Source organism: Oryctolagus cuniculus, chromosome X (assembly GCF_964237555.1).
Source record: "Oryctolagus cuniculus chromosome X, mOryCun1.1, whole genome shotgun sequence".
Lineage (NCBI taxonomy): Eukaryota > Metazoa > Chordata > Mammalia > Lagomorpha > Leporidae > Oryctolagus > Oryctolagus cuniculus.
The window spans coordinates 19,107,172-19,128,154 of NC_091453.1; the positions used below are offsets into that span (position 1 = coordinate 19,107,172).

The 20,983-nt window shown below is 36.5% G+C and overlaps 1 protein-coding gene across 15 annotated transcripts in view; it reads right to left on the reverse strand.

Moving 5' to 3' along the window:
* Positions 1-20,983, reverse strand: part of DMD (dystrophin) — a 2,248,405-nt gene that overhangs the window by 1,412,023 nt on the left and 815,399 nt on the right. For all 15 annotated transcript variants that reach the window (XM_070067426.1, XM_051827673.2, XM_051827679.2 and 12 more), the window contains one exon: positions 9,495-9,618. In XM_070067426.1, the coding sequence (XP_069923527.1) occupies positions 9,495-9,618 (124 nt within the window). The remainder of the gene's footprint in view (positions 1-9,494; positions 9,619-20,983) is intronic.

A 20,983-nucleotide genomic window follows, 5' to 3' on the forward strand; every position in this document is an offset into this window, starting at 1 on the left:
CGTTTTGTGATTATGTGCTTCCAGTCCCACTCTAATTGCAAGTTAAAATTTCTAGATTGTCTTAAAATGCATTTTCACAGAGATGGTATTGAATTATCTTCACAAATATGTGAACAATCATGGAAGTTTCTAACTAACTGGTTGAACTGAAAAGTGCATGAAAATCAAGTAGCCACAACATTTGATTAAAAGTATATCCAGGCCAAAGCTCAACATCATGTTTTCTCAACTCTAAATTATTTGTTTAGAACAAATATTATAAATAATAACAGCCACTGAAGCAAAACAACAATCTAAGAAGTAGATACTGTCACTATCTCATTTTGACAAAGGAGGAAGATAAGGCACACAGATGTTTGTGCAAAATTTGTAAACCTTAACCAAACCACACTGAAAACAAAGTTCATCACACTGTTTTCCAAATTATAGCTTATGTGAATTATTTCAAAAGTACACCACAAGAATTGTGAAACAGAATGAACCAGCATTATACTATCCCATTTTACACAGAGAACGCTAAACATCAACAAGATTAACACATAAATCAAGTGTCATAGAATGGGAAAGTTTTTGACCCAGTACTAGAACTCCACTCCTCTATTCAGAAGTTCAGCTCTCTGTCCAACATACTCTATTGCTTCTGTGGGTACTTCAGTAGAAACTAATGAAACAGGCTTGAACATATCAGAATACAACTCATAATAAAAGTGAGCTTTTTGTTTAGATATATTCAGGGATATACAAAATATTTAACTATTAATTCAGCATGGGCACCAAAGTATCAGAAAAAATGGCTGGTCACTCAGAATGGAAACTGAAGGTCTATAAACTTATTACCAACTCAATATATAGCCCAAAACCTTCACTCCATCATCAGATGTTGATTATATGCCAACCAAGTAACTGGTGCATATTTGGAGTCATAGATCCTAGAAAGAACCAAATAATGGCCTATATATTCTTGTCAATATTTAGGTGACTTCTGGATTGTGTTAGGTCACATTATTTTAAAGAAGAAAAGAGTCTAGAACACATTTCATTTTTGACACAGCTGTTGATGGTTGACTAAAAATAAAATTTAGAGTAGCAAGGAAATCATAAAGAAGGTACTGACAGACAAGCTTTCAGTTGCTTTTTCCACAATTGTTTTGAGTTCTATTTCTACTTCTTACAAGCTGATTGGCCTTAATAAAGTGATTCAAATTTTCTAAGCTTCAATGCATTTTTAAGTAAAAATAAAGATACCTATTATCCATGCCTTTTGATATTAAAGGATAAATTACTTGCCAAAATGAGATAATTTTACATTAAAATGGGGAGCAAAGAATAATCCAGCTGGGACAAATGGCATGAAGCAAACTGAGACTGGGGTGAGGGATGGGCACAGCAGTTATGATGATGCTTCAGACAACTGCATCTCATATCAGAGTGCCTGGGTTCAAATCTTGGCTCTGCTTCTGATTCCAGCTTTCTTTCAATGTGTACCCTGGAAGGCAGTAGATGATGGTTCAAGCTTCAGTCCCTCCCACCCACATGGGAGACACAAGTAGAGTTCTGGGCTATTGACTTTTTCCTAGCCAATCTCTGGCTGTTGTGAACATTTGGATATTGAATCAGCAGATGGAGGATGTCTCTGTGTGCGTGCCTGTCTCTGTCTTTCTCTCTTTATCTACCTTTTGAATAAATAAATATTATTTTTAAAATGCTGAGACCGTCCAAGACAAACTGGAGCATGTGCTCATTCTAATTAAAGGTGATCTCAGTAAACTTAAAAAGAAGTTTAGGAAAACACTTTGACACAAGAACTAATTAGAATAGCTTACTTATGGAAATATGTGAAAAGGTGTTAACGGAGTTGACTAAATAAACACCTCTGAAACACCCCGGTTTCCAGGGGTCTGGCCATGCACCTACACATTCCCAATGAGACAGGTGAACTTCTGGAACAAAATGGTTTGACTCAGTAGTTCCTAGTATTTCCTCCTTCTCTCATTGTCTCCTAGAAACTTTTCTATATAAAGTATACACACACATACAACTGCCTAACCACTGATTTTCCCTCTATTTTTCATTGGTATTTACCACTAATATTCCAAATGTTTTATGTATAGATTTTACTGGATTTCCATCTTTCTCTCTGGACTGTAATGTAAACTATTTAAGGCCAGGCAGGTATCCTTGCCTATCTTCTTCTCCACTTCATCTCCAGTACCTATAAATGGCACCTGGTCCACAGTCTATACATAATAAGGTCTAGTCTAGCACAATTTCCCTTTATACAGTATGGTGGACTCTCTTCCTACTTATATTTCACTTTTAAGGTAAGAATTCACTAAAATTTCTGATAACTATACCTATGTACAGCAGTCACAGAACAAGCCTGTGGAAATAGAAGCTACAAACTCAATCAAGTAAGGCTGGATGAAACTCAAGTCTTCTAGAAATTGCATATTACATTGGATGTTGGGTACACAAACCTGTTCTCCACATCAAATTGTGATAATTGCAACAAATAATTACCCAACTAGGAAATAAACAGTATCAATCATGTAAAATCCTTAAGTCAAGAATTAATAGACTCCCATCTTCCTCTTCCTTCCAAGACTCTAATCCTCCTGTCTCCTCCATCATTTACACGCATACAAGGGTACACAGACACACGGTGTTTTTCAAAAGTTCATGGAAAATACGCATTACCTTTCAAACCCATTTGTCCACAGAATTTTTGAAATTCTGCATCACACATACATGTTATGTGTACATATACACATTTTAGATATATAAAAATTTCATTTATGTATTCAAAGATACACAGATCAGTTTTTTTGTTTTCAAGGTTAAGGGGATCGTCTGAGTGTTCTTCAAGCACAGCCTCCATTTTCTTTTAAGCATTTTATATTCAATATTAGTCCAAATATCTATTCAGATTTTAGCACTCAGTTATACAGGATGTTTTATCAGAAAAAGTCACTGATTTTCTCCTTGCCATGTACAATTCTTATTACAGCAATAACTACTGATAACTACAACTACCTCCTTGAAATCACCTTGTCCATAAAAACATCTCAGTCTCTGACGTTATCATTCTCTAATCTTTTTCTCAGCAAACTTGTCCAGCTTTTCTATGTGTCTGTTTCCCTTTATATCTCTGCTCACGATCTATGTTTGTGTGTATACATGAATATATGAGTTATACTTTTATTCTTAAAAAACCATATTTTATGATGAAACATACACTTCATAAAAAAGATTTATTTATTTGAAAGGCAGCATCACAGAGAGGCAGAGGCAGAGAAACAAAGACATCCTCAATCCACTGGTTCACTCCCCAGATGGCCACAACAGCCAGAGCTGGGCTGTTCTGAAGCCAGGATCCTGGAGCTTCTTCCTGATCTTCCACATGGGTGCTTGGGCCCAAGCACTTGGCCCATCTTCCACTGCTTTCCCTTTTTATATCAGCAGGGAGCTGGTTTGGAATTGGAGCAGCCAGGATCCAAACTAGCACCCATATGGGATGCCAGCATAGTGTGTGGCAGCTTTATCTGGTGTGTCACAGCACCAGCCTCTGCAACATATACTTTTAAAATGATTTACTGATATTTAAGAAATTACTTTACTAAATATATGTTTAATATGTGATCATATATGCTTAGAAACTTTTAATCTGATTCTAAACTATTTGGTGCAAATAATTTCAAGTAAATAATGCAGAAGACAAGAAACATATCAATGATCCATTCCATCAGGAATGGATTCTTAATTATAAAATATAATATGAGCTTCTGAAAATTCTTACTGATCATCTGGAAATTATGAATAGCAAAATGTAAAACTTGCATTGCAAAATAAAAGGCAATTGAATTCTGCAATACGGCAACATTTATTAGGAGCTGGCATTGTGGTGTGGTAGGTTAAGCTACTGCCTGTGACTCTGGCATCCCATATGGGCGTTGGTTTGAGTTCTCATTGCCCAGTTTCTAATCCAGCTCCATGCTAATGAGCCTTGGAAAGCAGAGGAAGATGGATCAAGTCTTTGGGCCCATGAACTAATGTGGGAGACCTGGATGGACACACACACTCCTGTCTTCGGCCTGGCACTGTGGCCATCTGGGGAGTCAACCAGCAAAGGGAAGATACTCATTTATTCATTCATTCAGTATTCATTCATTCTTGCTCTATCACTCTGACTTTTAAATAAATAATCTTTAAGCAAAAACAAGAGAAAGTTAATTTTATTATAAGTATACTCAAAAGTAAACTTCACTAACACTTCAGAGTTGATTTAAAGCAGGTGATGCTCTCTCCTCCTCCTGTTTTATTGACCTTTCTAAAGAATCCTCCTCCTCTCATGGTATCTTGTTGAATAATATAAAAGCTCTATATTCCTCCACAGTCCATGTTTTCTATTCACTTAATATTCTATAATGAAGTTTTATCCTTTGACAGAAATGTAATTTATTCATTTAAATGTTCATTCTTTACCTTCATCTTGGTAACAAAGGCCACCATAAAAGTGTCTACACAGCTGAAAAAAAAAATATTACTTCTGGGGCCTGTGCTGTGGTGTAACAAGTAAAGCCGCCACTGCACGGTCAGCATCCCATATGGATGCCAGTTCGAGTCCCGGACGCTCTGCTTAGGCTTCAGCTCTCTGCTATGGCCTGGGAAAGCAACAGAGGATGGCTCAAGTCCTTGGGTCCCTGCACACACATGGGAGACTTGGAACTGCTGGCTCTTGGCTTCAGATTGGCCCAGCTGTGGCCATTTGGAGACTGAACCAGTGGATCAGATATTTCTCTCTCTCTACCTCTACCTCTACCTCTCTGTAACTCTATCTTTCAAATAAATAAGCAAACCTTTAAAAAAAATATTGCTCCATATGCATTGAAATAAGTACTTGGCACTGCTTTAGGCAATGGATACAAAAAAATAAAAACAAACAATTTAAGCTGTGGCCCCTAATTCCTTAAAACAATTGAATCATTGTGATCACAGCTAGAAATCAGTCTGGGTGATTAATAGAAATCTGATCATTGTAGGCTTCACTGATGGAAGAGAAAAGATTGGTTAAAGGCTAGTTAGTTATGGTTAGACAGGGGTAAGAAATTCTGCTGTTCTATTTCACAGTACAGTGACTATAAATAATAAATGATAATGTACTGTATATTTTTCTGAAGAAGAAAAATGCTAGAGAAAAGGACTTAGAGTGTCTTTACCATGAAGAAACAACAAATGCTTGAGGAGCTAGATATTGTTACCCTGATTTAAATACATACTGCATGCATGAAGTGAAACAATACCCAGTGCTCCCCCAAATATGTACAATTTTTATGTATCACCTAAAAACAAAACACCTATGGGGCTGGTAATAAATAACTAGACAAAAAGAGAACACTTGAAGGTATTGATGTTTTATTGCTGGATGCATGTTCTGTTGTACATAGGCAATGGTGCTAATGAAAATACCCAGAGAGAAATTAGCCTATGTAGGAAAAACACAGGCTCTTTCACTAAGGCAACCAGGGGTTATCAGCACAAAACACACAATTTGAGAAATATTATTTTGACAAAGCAAAAAGCAAATTCATCTATTCTAAGAAGTGGGGGAGAGGTTTAGGAGAGCCATAAAATCTTGAAATAATTGTTGAGATAAATTCAAGAGAAAACTTACGAGAGAAGCACAGAAAACTTACGGAGAAATACTGATATGTCATTTAAGGAATGGAATAATGTCTGGCAGTGACAACATCTGCAGTGTGGTGTGATCATGCAAGTAGATGGCTGAATTGAGGCGATGAGGGAAATGGAAAGCTTGGCCAACAGTATGGCAACCCACATGAGTGCCGAGATTACTAAGAACTTTAGTGGAAAAGGTTGGGAACTTAGTGACAACAACATCAATGAGAAAATAAGATAATAAAATAATGACTGATAGATGGACACCAGGCATGACCTCAAAGGAAGAGAGAGTATCTTAGGAACTGACTGTATGCAATGAGGAACCAGCAATTCCATAGGAACGGGGATGTAAAAGAAGGAATTGTCATCATGGGGTTACTGAGGGTAAAACAGGTTCCATGCATGAAGAGAATGAATGTATAAATTAGATTTGCCCTAAAGAGGTGGGGGCAGATTAAGACAATATTGGAAAAAAAAAGAAACAGAATATATAAATAGTAGAATTGGTCTGGAAGGCCTGGAAAAGCCACTTGTGTGTGATAAGTAAAGCTTCTGTTTCACTTGTCCTTTCTAGAACCAATTCTGGGAACAAATGGCTGTCCAAGAGAAAAAATAAAATTAGATAAATATGAGTTATGAACAATGATAAGAAAGACAATATTGGAAGCCAGAGCAGAGGAAGGGAAGCAGAGGAAAGGTAGCAGGGAAGATTCAGAGATGAAGATATAAGACAAGACAGATGAATGGAGGTGCTTGCATTTTGGGTGTTGAATACAGATCCCAGGAATTAACAGGTAGAATCAAAAATTTAACAAAGAGAAACACATAGGACTGCCCTGAATATTTCCAATGGAATCTGGTAAAACACTGATTTGGTATGGATGTAAATAAGTATACATCTCCTAAAGATCTTAAAGCCTTCTGACCATGAAAGCTTGGTAGGGAAGCTTTCTACAGAACCCTGTACAAGGTCCAGATTCTCAGATACCTTACAGTGTCACTCTGTGCTCACAGGATGCAATTTTGTTTTATTACTAGTACACATTACAATGTACCCACTTCAAGAATTTGAATAGCTAGACTTCTATTACTTGAGCTAAAACTGATGAACTGTGTTGACACCGACATAATGAGAGAGAGAACATTTAAGAGTCTGACAAAGTCTCAAACCGTATCATAGAACATTGATTCTCAAATCTCTGTGTTCATCTGAATCAAATGTAGATTCTGATTCACTATGTGTGAGATTCTACATTTCTAACAAGCTCCCAGATGATGACAATATTGGCTGTCTAGGGATCAATCACATGAGTAGCAGAAAAATGCCCTAGAACTTAGCTTTTTAGCAAATGCATTTTGTTAATGATGTGGATAAAATGCATGGTCAATAGAGAAGGAAAACAACATATTTGGCTTTAAAAGTCCCATTTAAAAAAATATGAAACTGAATTGATAATGCCTGAGGGCATCCAAATTGAATAAAGGCACTTGAAAGGAATGATTGAATCTTGTGAAAGAAAAAAGGAGTTGCTGATATTTAGCCCTTTTTAACAGATGCCTAAACATGAACACCAATGGAGTTCATGGGAATGGCCTCCCACGAGTTCAAAATAACCTATATAAACTGTCAAATGAAGAAGTAACAAAATTAATGTATGCTTAAGCTGCATAGCCATCATCGTTACTATGTATTTCCCTCAGGATTTTTAATACATATACATTATATTTAGCCTGAAGGAAGTGTCTAGGTAAATCATTCCATGTCCTATTTTTTTTTTTTTTTTGACAGGCAGAGTGGACAGTGAGAGAGAGAGACAGAGAGAGAAAGGTCTTCCTTTGCCGTTGGTTCACCCTCCAATGGCCGCCGCTGCAGCCGGCGCACCGCGCTGATCCGATGGCAGGAGCCAGGATCCAGGTGCTTTTCCTGGTCTCCCATGGGGTGCAGGGCCCAAGCACCTGGGCCATCCTCCACTGCACTCCCTGGCCATAGCAGAGAGCTGGCCTGGAAGAGGGGCAACCGGGACAGAATCCGACGCCCCGACCGGGACTAGAACCCGGTGTGCCGGCGCCGCAAGGTGGAGGATTAGCCTATTGAGCCACGGCGCCGGCCCCCATGTCCTATTTTAGTAGGCAATTAAGAATGATGTTGTTATTTCAGAAAATGAGAGTTTAACTTGATAAAGGTGACTCATGAAGCATCAGAAAAGAACTTATATGATATTGTACTTTTTTTTAGCACTTTCAGTCTATCATGCTGACACTATTGATTAAATGCAAATAGCTTCTAGGTAACCATATAATAACAGGAGTTGTTGAATTTATATTCCTGAAATGCTGGAACTCAATTTCCCTGCTTGATCAAAGTTGTTTTAAGACAAAGAAATGTAATTACAAACAGATAAGTATAAGAAACATATCAATAAAATTTTTAATTATCTCTTAAAATGCCAAAGATGATTTATATTTTCATCGATTAAATATGACACAGGAACTTTAAAACTTATTCAGAGAATATATTTTGTAAGCACATTCCTACTCATAAAATTTTCCTCAAAATAAAGAATATGTATCTTCAAACATGTACACTTTGAAAAAAGATACTTATAGTTAATTTTATACTATCAGTTTAATTTTATAAGTAAAACATGAATATTGTAATAACATTTCTCATTTACTGAAACTATGTAGAATAGCCTAATTTACAATGCTAACATATCTTATACTGCTAAAAATAAAATTAAAATAGCTTTCTAATTTGTAAGAAGATATCTCTAATAAATGTTGACAAAACTCTTTCTTCCTAAATTATATACTACTTTCTCTCAGATATTTTTGTCATTGCTTTCCCAAAGTTCCAATCCCATTGCAAACATTATCTTATATCTGAGATAGTGTTATATGTGTAAAACTATAATAGATTTATTAATTCATGATTGCTTGAATGCAGAATGTGTACATTTACTTGTGATCTTTTGATAGCAAAAATTATCTGACATTCACAATATTTATTTAGCTTGCCAACTGCACAGTATTTACTCAGCTTGTTTGAAAGTCTCTTCCAAACTGTTGCCAATTATAAACCAAAATGAACATTTACAATACTTGAAATTTAAAAATCAATGCCCAGTTTAAAAATCAATTTCCCAGATGTCATAGCAACTTATTAAATTCATAAAAATTCATAAAATTTCCTATTGTGAAGGTCAAAACCACAGTTTCTCATAAGAGAGTAAAAACAGAAACCATCTGAAACCATAAGTAAGTAATGAGAGACTGGAATCTTTTAGTTAAGGTAATATAGTACATAAATATCTGGGTAATATAAATCTATTATAACTCATGACAAGTATGAATGACAATGAAGAATAACTTTTTGATGATAGTGAAATGATAAGTAGATTTCCAAGTATAGTATTTCTCATGGTACACTCTATTATTCGTTTCTACTCTATTTTATCCTATTCTACATTATTCACTTTTGCAAGCTTGCAAAGGCCCAGCCTTACATAAAAGAACATATGAAGTGGAATAATTATGAGTCTATGTTATAAAGTTGTTAATTTACAGATAAATAATATATAAGTTAAAGAAGGTTTATGAGTCATTCTGTTCAGTCACAACAGAATCAGGAAAGATTTTTCAATGCTAAATTTTATTTTGCTCTTTATCTATGCTGCATTTTAAAGGTTAGCAAACAGCATTATATCATAATGCTCTAATCCCCTCAACTCTAATAGATTCAAAGATAACAAAGCAGGGAGTTTATAAACAGTGCATAAAGTAGGAAAATGCATAACAATTAGTGTATAACCTACATTGACTTTTTCCTTCAGGTCTGAGAAGTTGCCCTCCTTTCGATAGATTGCAAATTCAGGACTCTGTAACACAGCTTCTGAGCGAGTAATCCAACTGTGAAGTTCAGTTATATCGACATCCAACCTAAGACAGCAAAGAATAAAGGTCATTATTTCTTGATTATCTTTTTCTTCTGTGTGGAAAAGAAAAGCAATCTATCCCCATTTATCATTCTCATCCCCATCTGAGACTCCTACCTGATGCTTGATTACTGTTAATAACACCACTATTTCCGTAGTTAGGTAGACTCAAAATTTGGATTCAGCTTTGATCTAGAGTCTTCTGATCATGGGGATCATTTTAGCCATTTCAATGTAGCAATCACCTCTCAAGTTTCCGTTATAAGCATAAACTATTATCAAGCCTCTGCTTGAATGTTTGCACTAACCGAAAACTTACTGCTTTCCAAGATGACTCTTTTGTGAAGTGTTTACAAGAACTCCAAAATTCCTATTGGTGACCCCCATGGAACTACCCTCTGATATTCCTGCCCTCACATATCGTATAATCATATTAGTCTATGTTTGCTCATGCAATTTACTAGGCAACTTGGATACTAGTAAGAATAATTCAAGTAGGAGCTACACAATGCTTGCACATTGGAGCTTTTCCTCTTAGAACATCTACTCTGAGAAGACAACTGTTGCATAAGAAATCCAAGATAATACACTAGAAAAGTGTTGTGTGATGACCATGCTTTAAGAATGTTTGTACAGGGGCCATATAGAAGAGTGTGAGCTGCTACCAATGTGAATAAAGCCTTCTTTGATCTCCTGACCTATCTCTACTCCTGCTGCATGCAGTCAAATGAGTACTCAACACAAGTTTATGTCAACCAAATGAGGAGACACCACTTAGAACCAAAGAAGTATTCAAAGGAATCTTGTCAACACTGTAGAATAGTGAATTATAAATAGCTGTTTAGCCAATAAATCTTCTTCTGGGTTATGATACTGCAATAAATATCTAATCACCTGCCCCCCCTTTTCAAAATTCTTTTTCTTTTGAAGAGGTCTTTGGAGTGAATGAACTATTCACTCTGTTCAGGTGATTCTGATCTAGACTAGCCAAGACAGGGAATCCATCTAAATGCCCATTAACATAATGAAAATGGGGCATTCTCATATTCATAATGGATTATTATTCAGACTTAAAAGGAAGGAGATCTCATCTTCTGTTACATCATCAATGAACTTGAATGCTGGTATTGTGGCACAGTGGGTTAAGCTGTACCCTAGGACACCAGCATCCCCAATGGGCACTGATTCAAGTCCCAGCTGTTCCAATTACAATCCAGCTCCCTGTTAATACACCTGGAAAGGCAGAAGATGGCCTGAGGACCTAGGCAACTGTCACGCACATGGGAGACCAGAATAGAGTTTCACACTCCTGGCTTTGGCTTAAACTAGTATCAGCCATTGTTGTCATTTGGGGAGTGAACCAGCAGATGGAAAATATTCTCTCTGATTCTCATTCTCATTCGCATTCTCTCTCTCTCTCTCTCTCTCTCTCACATACACAAACACACACACACACATCTTGCCTTTCAAATAAATAAATCTCTTAAATACATAAATTAATTTGGGGGACTTTATACAAAATGAAATAAGCTAGATACAAATGAATGCTGCATGATATTACACAGAATCTAAAATAGCCGAACTCACAGAAGCAGTGAGGAGAATGGTGGTTACCAGGGACTACTTAGGGGAGTTGAGAGAGGAAATGTTGGCCAAAGGATATAAACTTTAAGTTAGGAAGAGTAAGTTCAGGAAATATATTGTACAATATGTTGGCAACCGTTAGTAATAACATACTGTGTATATGAAAATTCCTGAGTATGTTTTAAATATTCTCACCACACAAAAATATGTATTTGAGGTAACACATATATTAGTTTGATTTAATTATGTACAATGTATGTGTATATAAGCATCACATGTATAATTTGCATTTCTCAATTAAAATAATTAACTTTTAAAATAAATGTTAAAATCTTTTCCCAAAGGGCTAGTGCTATGGCGTAGCAGGTAAAAGTGCTGCCTGCAGTGCCAGCATCCCATATGGGTGCCAGCTCAAGTCCTGGCTGTTCCACTTCCAATCCAGCTCTCTGCTATTGCTTGGAAAAGCCATAGAAGATGGCCCGTTTGGGCCCCTGTGCCCACGTGGGAAAAGCTCCTGGCTCCTGATGGGCCCAGTTCCGGCCATTTAGGGAGTGAGCCAGCAGATGGAAGACCTCTCTGCCTCTGCCTTTCTGTAACTTTGCCTTTCAAATAAATAAATAAAAATCTTAAAAAAAAAAAAAAAAAAAAAAAAAAAACTTTCCCCAAAACCATAGGCTTTAGAGAGTAGTCATGGATGTGGCTGCAAAGGTGATGAGGTATCTGTGAATCATTTGGAACTTCAGGCACAATTCCAAATGTGTGGACATTTTTCTTGAGAAAATTTTCTTAGATTTTAATCATCTATGAAAAAGGAATTTAGATCTCATTTAATTCAACAGTTTATTAGTCAAACAAATAAACATTATTAGAAAATAGATGACTTACTTTTCATAGGAAATCTGTGGAGCAGAACTAAAATATAAGATTTAAGACACCCAGTGAGGTATTTTTTTCACAACGCTTCACCTTCTTCTCCATTACAACCCTCAAATATCTTGCATTAGTTCTCTAAATTCATTAGAACATACTTGATGTCAGCTACTTTACTCCTAATTACTTCAATGGATAGCTGATGTTTTCTAAATATCTCAGTTTCCTTAAAATTTGGCATCTAAATGGAATGCATTAATAGCGTATTAGTATAACCAAAGAAAACAGACAATTATCTTCTTGGTTTACAATACTTCACTTGATGAAGCCTGAATTTCAATGTTTCCACTTTAATATTAGAATTTCAAGTCACATTGAAGCTAAATAGAACTAAAACTTAGAATTTTTCATAAAAAATAACTTTAAATAATTTTTTTTTGACAGGCAGAGTGGACAGTGAGAGAGAGAGACAGAGACAAAGGTCTTCCTTTTGCCGTTGGTTCACCCTCCAATGGCTGCCAAGGCTGGCTGCGGCCAGCGCACCACACTGATCCAAAGCCAGGAGCCAGGTGCTTCTCCTGGTCTCCCATGGGGTGCAGGACCCAAGCACTTGGGCCATCCTCCACTGCACTCCCTGGCCACAGCAGAGAGCTGGCCTGGAAGAGGGGCAACCGGGACAGAATCCAGCGCCCCGACTGGGACTAGAACCCGGTGTGCCGGCGCCGCAGGCAGAGCATTAGCCTATTGAGCCGCGGCGCCAGCCTAAATAAGTTCTATCATAAGTTATCAACTCTAACTAATTGATTCATGAACTGAAATGCCAAAATTTTAAATTATATAGACCTGTTAGAATTTTCCATGATAACTGTAGGCTATTGTTTCAAAATTAAACTAATATAGAATTTCAAAGAATCTAGAGCACTTACAAAAATATATTCATATGTTTTATTCTTACAAAATTCTGTGGTTATGTATCACTAATAAGCCTGCTCATATAAGGAGATACCAGCTCAGAAAAATTAATTAGCCTCCAACTCTTTGTATCATGTGACAGGATTTATTTCATCTAATCACCACATATCCTTCACCTCAAAGAAAGGCCGATTCATAGTAATAAATATTTACTAGGTCATTTTTCCTCAAGATACCCAACTAGAAATTAAGAAAATAGGAACAAGATCTCTTGAAACCACAGATCACTGAAAGCCAATATTCTCATTTATATCCGTAAATTCTTATCGATTTTTATTTTATCCAACATGGTTGCCATCCTGACTTTTGTTTTATCCATAAGTTTAATTAAAATGTTTCCTATTTTATTCATAATGTTGATTTAAAAAGAGTGTCCTGTTGCACGTTGTATGAGTCACTCCACATCCCTACTGCCACCACTTCACTGATGTTAACTCACAAAATCAATGTTGTTTGATTATGGTTGTTTTGCTACTCACCAAATCCAGGGAATCATATTCTAATCAATCAATATGTATGTTTTTCACCTGAATGTCCTATGAAAGACTTTTTTTTTTCCTTTTTCCCAACCCAACATAAAATCCCTGCATCTTCCTGCCTGCAGGAATTCATTCATTAGCACATACAATATCTATACAAGGAGCTGGAATGTTAATATTTCAGGAGTGACCCTTAGCCAGCAAGAGTTTGCAGTTGGTAGAAAAATATCCCAGCTCCTTTGTATCATCCTGAAATATGACACATAGTATCTCAGAGGGTTCTCAGTAGGTATGAGACCCAGTGCCCCACAGCAAAAAGCTTGACCCTTCTTGTGTATCATCCCCTGTTGGCTGTATTTTTTCCTTACTTCACTTCCCTACTTGGCTTTGTGGGATCAGTTTCCAAATAAACAACTTGCACCTAAATCCTTGTCTTCAGATCTACTCTTAGCAGAACCCAAACTAAGGCAATGATCATTAGCCTCAAATGAACCCAGATTCCTGCAGTTTTTTTCAACTTGAGCTCTGACTCATTCATCATAAGAACTATTTAAAACTTTTCTTTCCAAAACTCTCAAAGCTCTGACCCACCATCCTTCTCCAGCTGTCTCAGCAGATGATCTTGTTTCCTCCTGTACAGAGAAAACTACAAATATCAGCTTCAAATTTCTTTTACTTATTATATCCAAATATTCCATTTTGTCTGCATGTGCAGCCAACCTTCTCATTCCTGTTTTTTATATTTGAATGGTTCTTTTTTTTTTTTTTTAACCTAAAGTCAATCCTCTTACTTACATTGTGCACATTATCCTCTCATTTCTTTTTGGATATTTTGGTCCACTGATTTTCTATTATCTATCCACTGTAAACCTACTGCCTTCCTCTCAATTATAGTTTTCATATGCAAATTTATACACATTTTACTAACTCCTATTTTTTAAACAATCTGGACTTCTATTCAGAAAAGCTTTCTGAAAGAGTTGTCTAGCTTACTGAATAGGGTTCCTCCTTCCTTTGCACTCTTGAATCTACTCAATGTTGTTTTCCAAAATAAACACAGCTAATAAAGTGATCATGTCATTGAGGCTGATGGGGGGTTTCACTCTTTTGCTATTTAGTAATACTTATAATATTGACCATATTTTCCTTTTTGAAATTTTTCTTCCTTTACTTCCATGATGCAACTCCATTCTGATTTGTCTTCTATATTCATTTTTTTCTTTATACCCTCATCCTCCACTATCTTGTAATTATGGAGATTAAGACTCAGTTAATTATCAATCTTCTACCCTCCTCTTTTATTCTCTGTTGCTAGCAATCTCATCATTGCTCATGACTTGAACTACACTCCACACATCAGTAGCTATAATACACTCATCTCAAATTCAGGCATTTCTGGTGTGCTAACTATATAACCATCTTTCTACTATATATCTCTACTTGCACACTGTAAATTGCATCCAACATTAGATGTCAAATTTTAATGTGTGATATCTCATAAAGTGGTACTCTACCAGTGTTCACCAGATCTGTGGATGGCATCACAATCTATCATCTTTGATATAACCCTTTCTGCTAAGGTCTGAGTGTTCCATGTAGTCTAAAATTCATATGATATTATGAGATGAGGCATTTGCTTAGATCATTAGGGTAAAGTCTACAGATTGGATTAGTACCCATACTAGGACTGAAGAGACCAGAGTTCTCTTTCACCATGTGAAGAGACACCAAGAAAGCATCACCTATTAAATAGAAAGGCTGCTCTCATGAGAAAGCACATCTGCTGGTAGCTTGATCTTAAACTTCTCAGACTCCAGAGATGGAAGAAATAAACTTATGTTGTTACCACCAAGCCACTTAGTTTATGCTATTTTGTTTTGGGAGCATGGACAAAGGCACATTTTTCTTCATTTTTAATTTTTTTGAAAACCCTAAACCATCAAACATTATATCCATATCTCAAGATATTTAGAGACAGTATTTTAATTAGTGTTGCCAATACATGGGACCAAATTCAGTAGCTTCTCAGTTGGCCTCCGGGAAATCTGTCTATAACTCTCCAACCTAGTGTGTTCACTAACCATCAATATTATTTCTAATATTATATCAGATATTTACCTCATTCATAATACTACACAAATACTATCCCATTTCTTAGGACAAAGAATTCTAATATGGTCCTGTATTATGTGCCTTTGACAGATATATTTATTCTCTATTTTATCCTTTATTCAAGCACTTCTAAATAAATCTCCCTTCATGTTTCTTAGGAGCTATGTTTCTATCTTGCCCTCCACCAATAGAAAGAAATCCTTCACTGACTATATATCTGTCCATTAGAAGATTTCCAGTTTAAAGATTTAGTTTAACATAATCCACTTTTGGCACTTTGTTCAAATTTGTCACCTTTCCTTTAAAGTGGTCTGACCACATTACACAATCCTCTGGGACTCACACATGTGAAATGTGAATATCCTTCAGTCATTGCCAAATTCACCATTTAGAGTCGATCCCTTGGGCTTCATACCTCTTTGATCCAAACTTTCTTTTTTTTAAAATTTGAAAGATAGGGAGAGGGGGGAAAGAAGGCAGAGGAGGGAGGGGGGAGGCGAGAGGGGAGAGGGGAGATCATGAATCTGCTGGTTCATTCCCCAGATGATGCAATGGCCAGGGACTGGGCCAGGTCAAAGCCAGGAGCCAGGTCTTACAGGTGGATGGCAGGGGCCCAAACACTTGGGCCCTCATCTGTTGCTTTCCTCAGGACATTAGTAGGGATTTGGATTGAAACACGAACCAGCACCCATGTGGGACGTCAGAGTTGCAGGTGGTGGCTTTACCCTTTATGCCACAATGCTGGCTGGGCCCCACCCAAACTTTCTCTAGAAAAGATAACCAACTTCCACATATAAATCCACAGAACTCAAACTTGGCTCAATTTACTATGCTGGTATCATAGAGGGGAGAGTTCTGCTAAATCCTGTGTTAGAGACAGCTTTCTACTAGACATATAATTTGCATTGGTCTTGTTTGTACATGTGTAATAATTATTCTCTAGTGCCACCTCCAACCCATTGCAAAAAAAAAAAAAAAAAAAAAACAGAACAAGCTTCTTTACTGATTTTGGAAGTAAATGATTTTCTTTCAAAATGAAACATTGTAACACTTTTAGATATATTTCTTTCTGAAAAATGTGAAATCGCATGGTTCCTTTTAAAGTACTCAAATATCTCCCCATTTTTTGTCACAAAATATATACTAAGTGGTTAATATGAGCTAGATATGGTATTAACTTCACAAACACCAAAGATGAGAATGCATCAGTCCACATTATGAAGGAGTTTGGTTTAGGAAGCATTCATCTGACAAAATAAAATATTGTAGACACACAACTGGGGCTCAGATCATGCTGGGCTTTTTAAAAGGATAATCAAAAACACCTTTTCAATGAATTAGGATTAAATCACCTTCTAGACTAGAAACTCTGCCAAGTAAATTTGTTATCTCTATACAATGAAGTCTTTGTGAAGTTAACACCATGGGAACCGTCTGCTTGCTGCTCAGTTGGTGAAAATTTTAAGGGAGGCCTGGACACCAGTTGGCATGTAGTTCTAATAATTCAGATCAATTCAAGCAACAGAATGGGAAATTCTACTTAGAGGTCTTCCCTCATTCAAGTTCTTGTTTGATTTCCTAAGTTTTGAAAGAAATTACAGAAGAGGGTTAAATCTCTCTTTTACATAAGAATCCTAGGAACAGTGAATACATCGATTTTTTGACTTATGGAATTTTAAAGATTTCAAATTTTTCTAAGATGCAGAGTATTTTGTCTATTCATAGGCACATATATGGTTGTGTTACAATTCCTTTCTCAAATTGAATGGAGCAAAATATCAATGAGTTTGTACTATTCTCATCTGTCATACTTTATATTTATCACCATTATCCTTGTGACATCTTCATTCTTTGGAAAATAGTCCAAAGCAAGTTCCTACATGTTTTAAGCTTTGAGCTATTCCTAACACAATCCTATTTTTACATTTATTTTTTGCTGTTTCCATTTGGGATTACTGCTTCAACAATATCTCTGATTTCATTGGTAAAATATTTTCTGTTCCAATGCAACAATTGACATTCAACACCATCACTTAGAGCTCTGGGAGTTAACTGTCATCTACTTCCATTGTTTTCCCTCCTATATTCTGCCAGTGGACATCTCCACCAGGGAGGATGGAAGGGTGAAGAGGAAGCAGAGGCAGAGTTTCAAAGACCTCCCACACTCTCCAACTGAGTGCCAACGGACCATATTCAATAGTTAAGCTCTTTGATGTTTCTAGTGCACAGTGATCACAGTCTCCTTCCTGGATCCTACTCAGATTCTTGTTTCCCTAACAAGTGCACATTTATTTTTCTCCCCTGTATCATCAGCAGCCTTGCTTCATTTGCATTCTGTGGTTTGTCCTGTAATCCTCAAGTTTTTCACTGTTATTGAATATTCTTCAGATATCTATGCTGAGATGCATAGCAAATTAAGACTCTTCTGATTTGAATCTATACATATTCATGAAATGAGTGCTATCTACTCTTTCCAGTGCTTTGCTGGTGGTATTTTTTCTATCACACTTCGTACTACCTGGGGCTGTGTACTTAATCACCAACTAAAGATAGCATACAGATGTAACTCAGTTACCTTCTTGAAAACCCTTAAGGAAAACTCTAAAGAGTTGTTTTCAATATCATACTGAATTTTGGATTCTGTGCATGTATTTTCACTTTTTCATAAGATTACTAATTTCCACTAGCTCTTTTTCCCCACTTTAAAAACCCACATGAAACCATTATTAATGAATGGGATAGATAGTAAGTTATTCATAATGGTCTCTTATAAGAATCAATGAACAAATATATTACTTATTACTTATCTTACACTCCTCACACATTTTACTCTGTATCTAATATAATTCTGTCATCACAGACCATCCCTTACTTCAATCGAGCTTTATCCAAATTAAAATCCCATTTATCTAATAAGGAAATTATTCTTATTCTGTTCACAAGATGATTTTTCCTCCCATAATTATCAATGCATACTATGTCCTATATTCAAGCATAACTTAAAATCTGATCTTTGTTACTTATTTATGATTATCAGTGAAGTAACAATTTTCCATCCTTTACAAATGTATTCATCTTAAACTCCTAAAACTAAAATTAATGGCGTTCCACAGTGCAGAGAAAAGATGACACTGAATTTTTTAATTCACAAAGAATTTATCACTAAAACAGAACTGTTATTTCAAAACACCTTCCATTACCTAGAAGTTTCAAAATGCATGGTATGTATCTGCTAAACAGTCAACAAATTAAAATTTTTTTTCAAGATCATATTGTATAAATAGACTCAACTTCATCTGGTAGAATTTCCCTTAAACATGATACAAATTAAGTCAATAGTCAATATTGGAAGAAATAGGAGAGAATATATGTGTAAAAATATTTAAAATAAAATATAAAAGCACAGAAAAACATCCTACAGAATTCTAGAAACTCATGTATTTTTAAAAAGTTGTCAGTTTTGAGCTGTCACTATTATACTGTTGTATGGACCTTCTGCTTTTTGATAGCTTTGTTTATTATGTTAGAGGAGCCTCTTAATGGGCGCTGATCATATTCTGGTAATTTTCTGTGCAGTATCTACCATATAAAGCATTAAACTAAGATGGCCCACTTACACTACAATTAATCCCCTAACTTTCAATATACTGTTTGAAACTCATCATTACCAAATGTATAAAATTTAAAGTAGAAATCTTCCAAATTTCCAGACATAACTAATTTGATTAGTGAGCTGAGTTTATGGATGCTGTATTACATGTCTGATCATCTTTAGAAACAGAATTTCATAAAAAATTACACATCTAACCCTTAGAATCCTGAAAATAAAGTGCTAATGCCTATGAGATACGTTAACCCTTGGAAAATGCTAGGCTTCTAGGTATAGACTAGGTAATTTATTAACTAGTTTTCAATGTATTTTTTAATTAGCTAGGAAGTTTTAATATTAAGAGAAATAGAACTATAATTCTTAATTTTTTAATTTATTATTTTATTTAAATTCATTGAAAGGCAGAAGTAGACAGACAGCAAGTGAGCACCAGGCAAGCACAGATAAAGTTTGCATTCATTAGTTCACTCCCCAAAAACCTGCATTGGCTGGCAGCCTAGAAATTTATCCTGGTCCCATATGGGGGTGGTAGGAGCCAAGTCCATGGCCTCCCAGGGTCTCCATTAGCAGGAAGTGCTACTCAAGAGTCAGAACTGGAAATCAAACTCAGGTACTCTGATGTGGGCATCCTAACCCGTGTTTTAACGGCTAAGTGAAACACCTGGACTTATAATTTTTTGTTGGTATTAAGATATGGAATGAATTTTTTTGGAAGTAACACTTTAAAATTTCATTGTTGGGCCAGCACTGTGGCTCACTTGGTTAATCCTCCGCCTGCGGTGCTGGCATCCCATATGGGTGCTGGGTTTTAGTCCCGGTTGCTCCTCTTCCAGTCCAGCTCTCTGCTGTGGCCCAGGAGGGCAGTGGGGGATGGCCCAGGTGCTTGGGCACCTGTACCCGCGTGGGAGACCAGGAGAAGCACCTGGCTCCTGGCTTCAGATTAGTGCTATGCCGGCAGTGGCAGCCATTTGGGGGTGAACCAACAGAAGGAAGACCTTTCTCTGTTTCACTCTCTAACTCTATCAAATAAACAATAAAAAAAATTTCCATTGTTGCATTTTAAATAATCATTTCTTCCTCAGAGCTTTAGAATATGAGAGGACATCTTAATTCTGTGTGGCTAGACAGTTACTTCCCTGATCACACGTATCTAATGACCTCCTATGCATCTCCCAAGGTTCGACTCAATTGTGAGATGATCACCTTTTCCCTGTATCTCCCCTTCATCTTCTCTTGTGGAAAAAAGCTTCATTTCCCCTTCTTTACATTTCTGCGTGGTATTTACTTTTTAAAAAATTAATAGACTGTAGATTAAACATGAATTGGATCTAATAAGATATCATATGAAGTTCACTTAAATCCCATTTAGTGTTTATTTTTGGACTTTAAGATATACTCAGAAGGGGCCAGCACTGTGGCATAGTGGGTAAAGCCTACGGTGCCTACATCCAATATGAGCACTGGTTCAAGTCTTGGCTCCTCCATTTCCAATCCAGCTCCTTGTTAATAACCTGGGAAAGCAGTGAAGGATGGCCCCAAGACCTTGGGTTCCTGCACCCACGTGTAGACTCAGAGGAGGCTCCTGGCTCCTGTCTTTGGATCTGCTCAGCTCCAGCCTTTGCAGCCATTTGGGGAGTGAACCAGTGGATGGAAGACCTCTCTCCCTCACTTTCTCTCTGTAACTTTACCTTTCAAATAAATAAATATTTTTAAAAATATAGTGAGACAGAAATAATTAATAC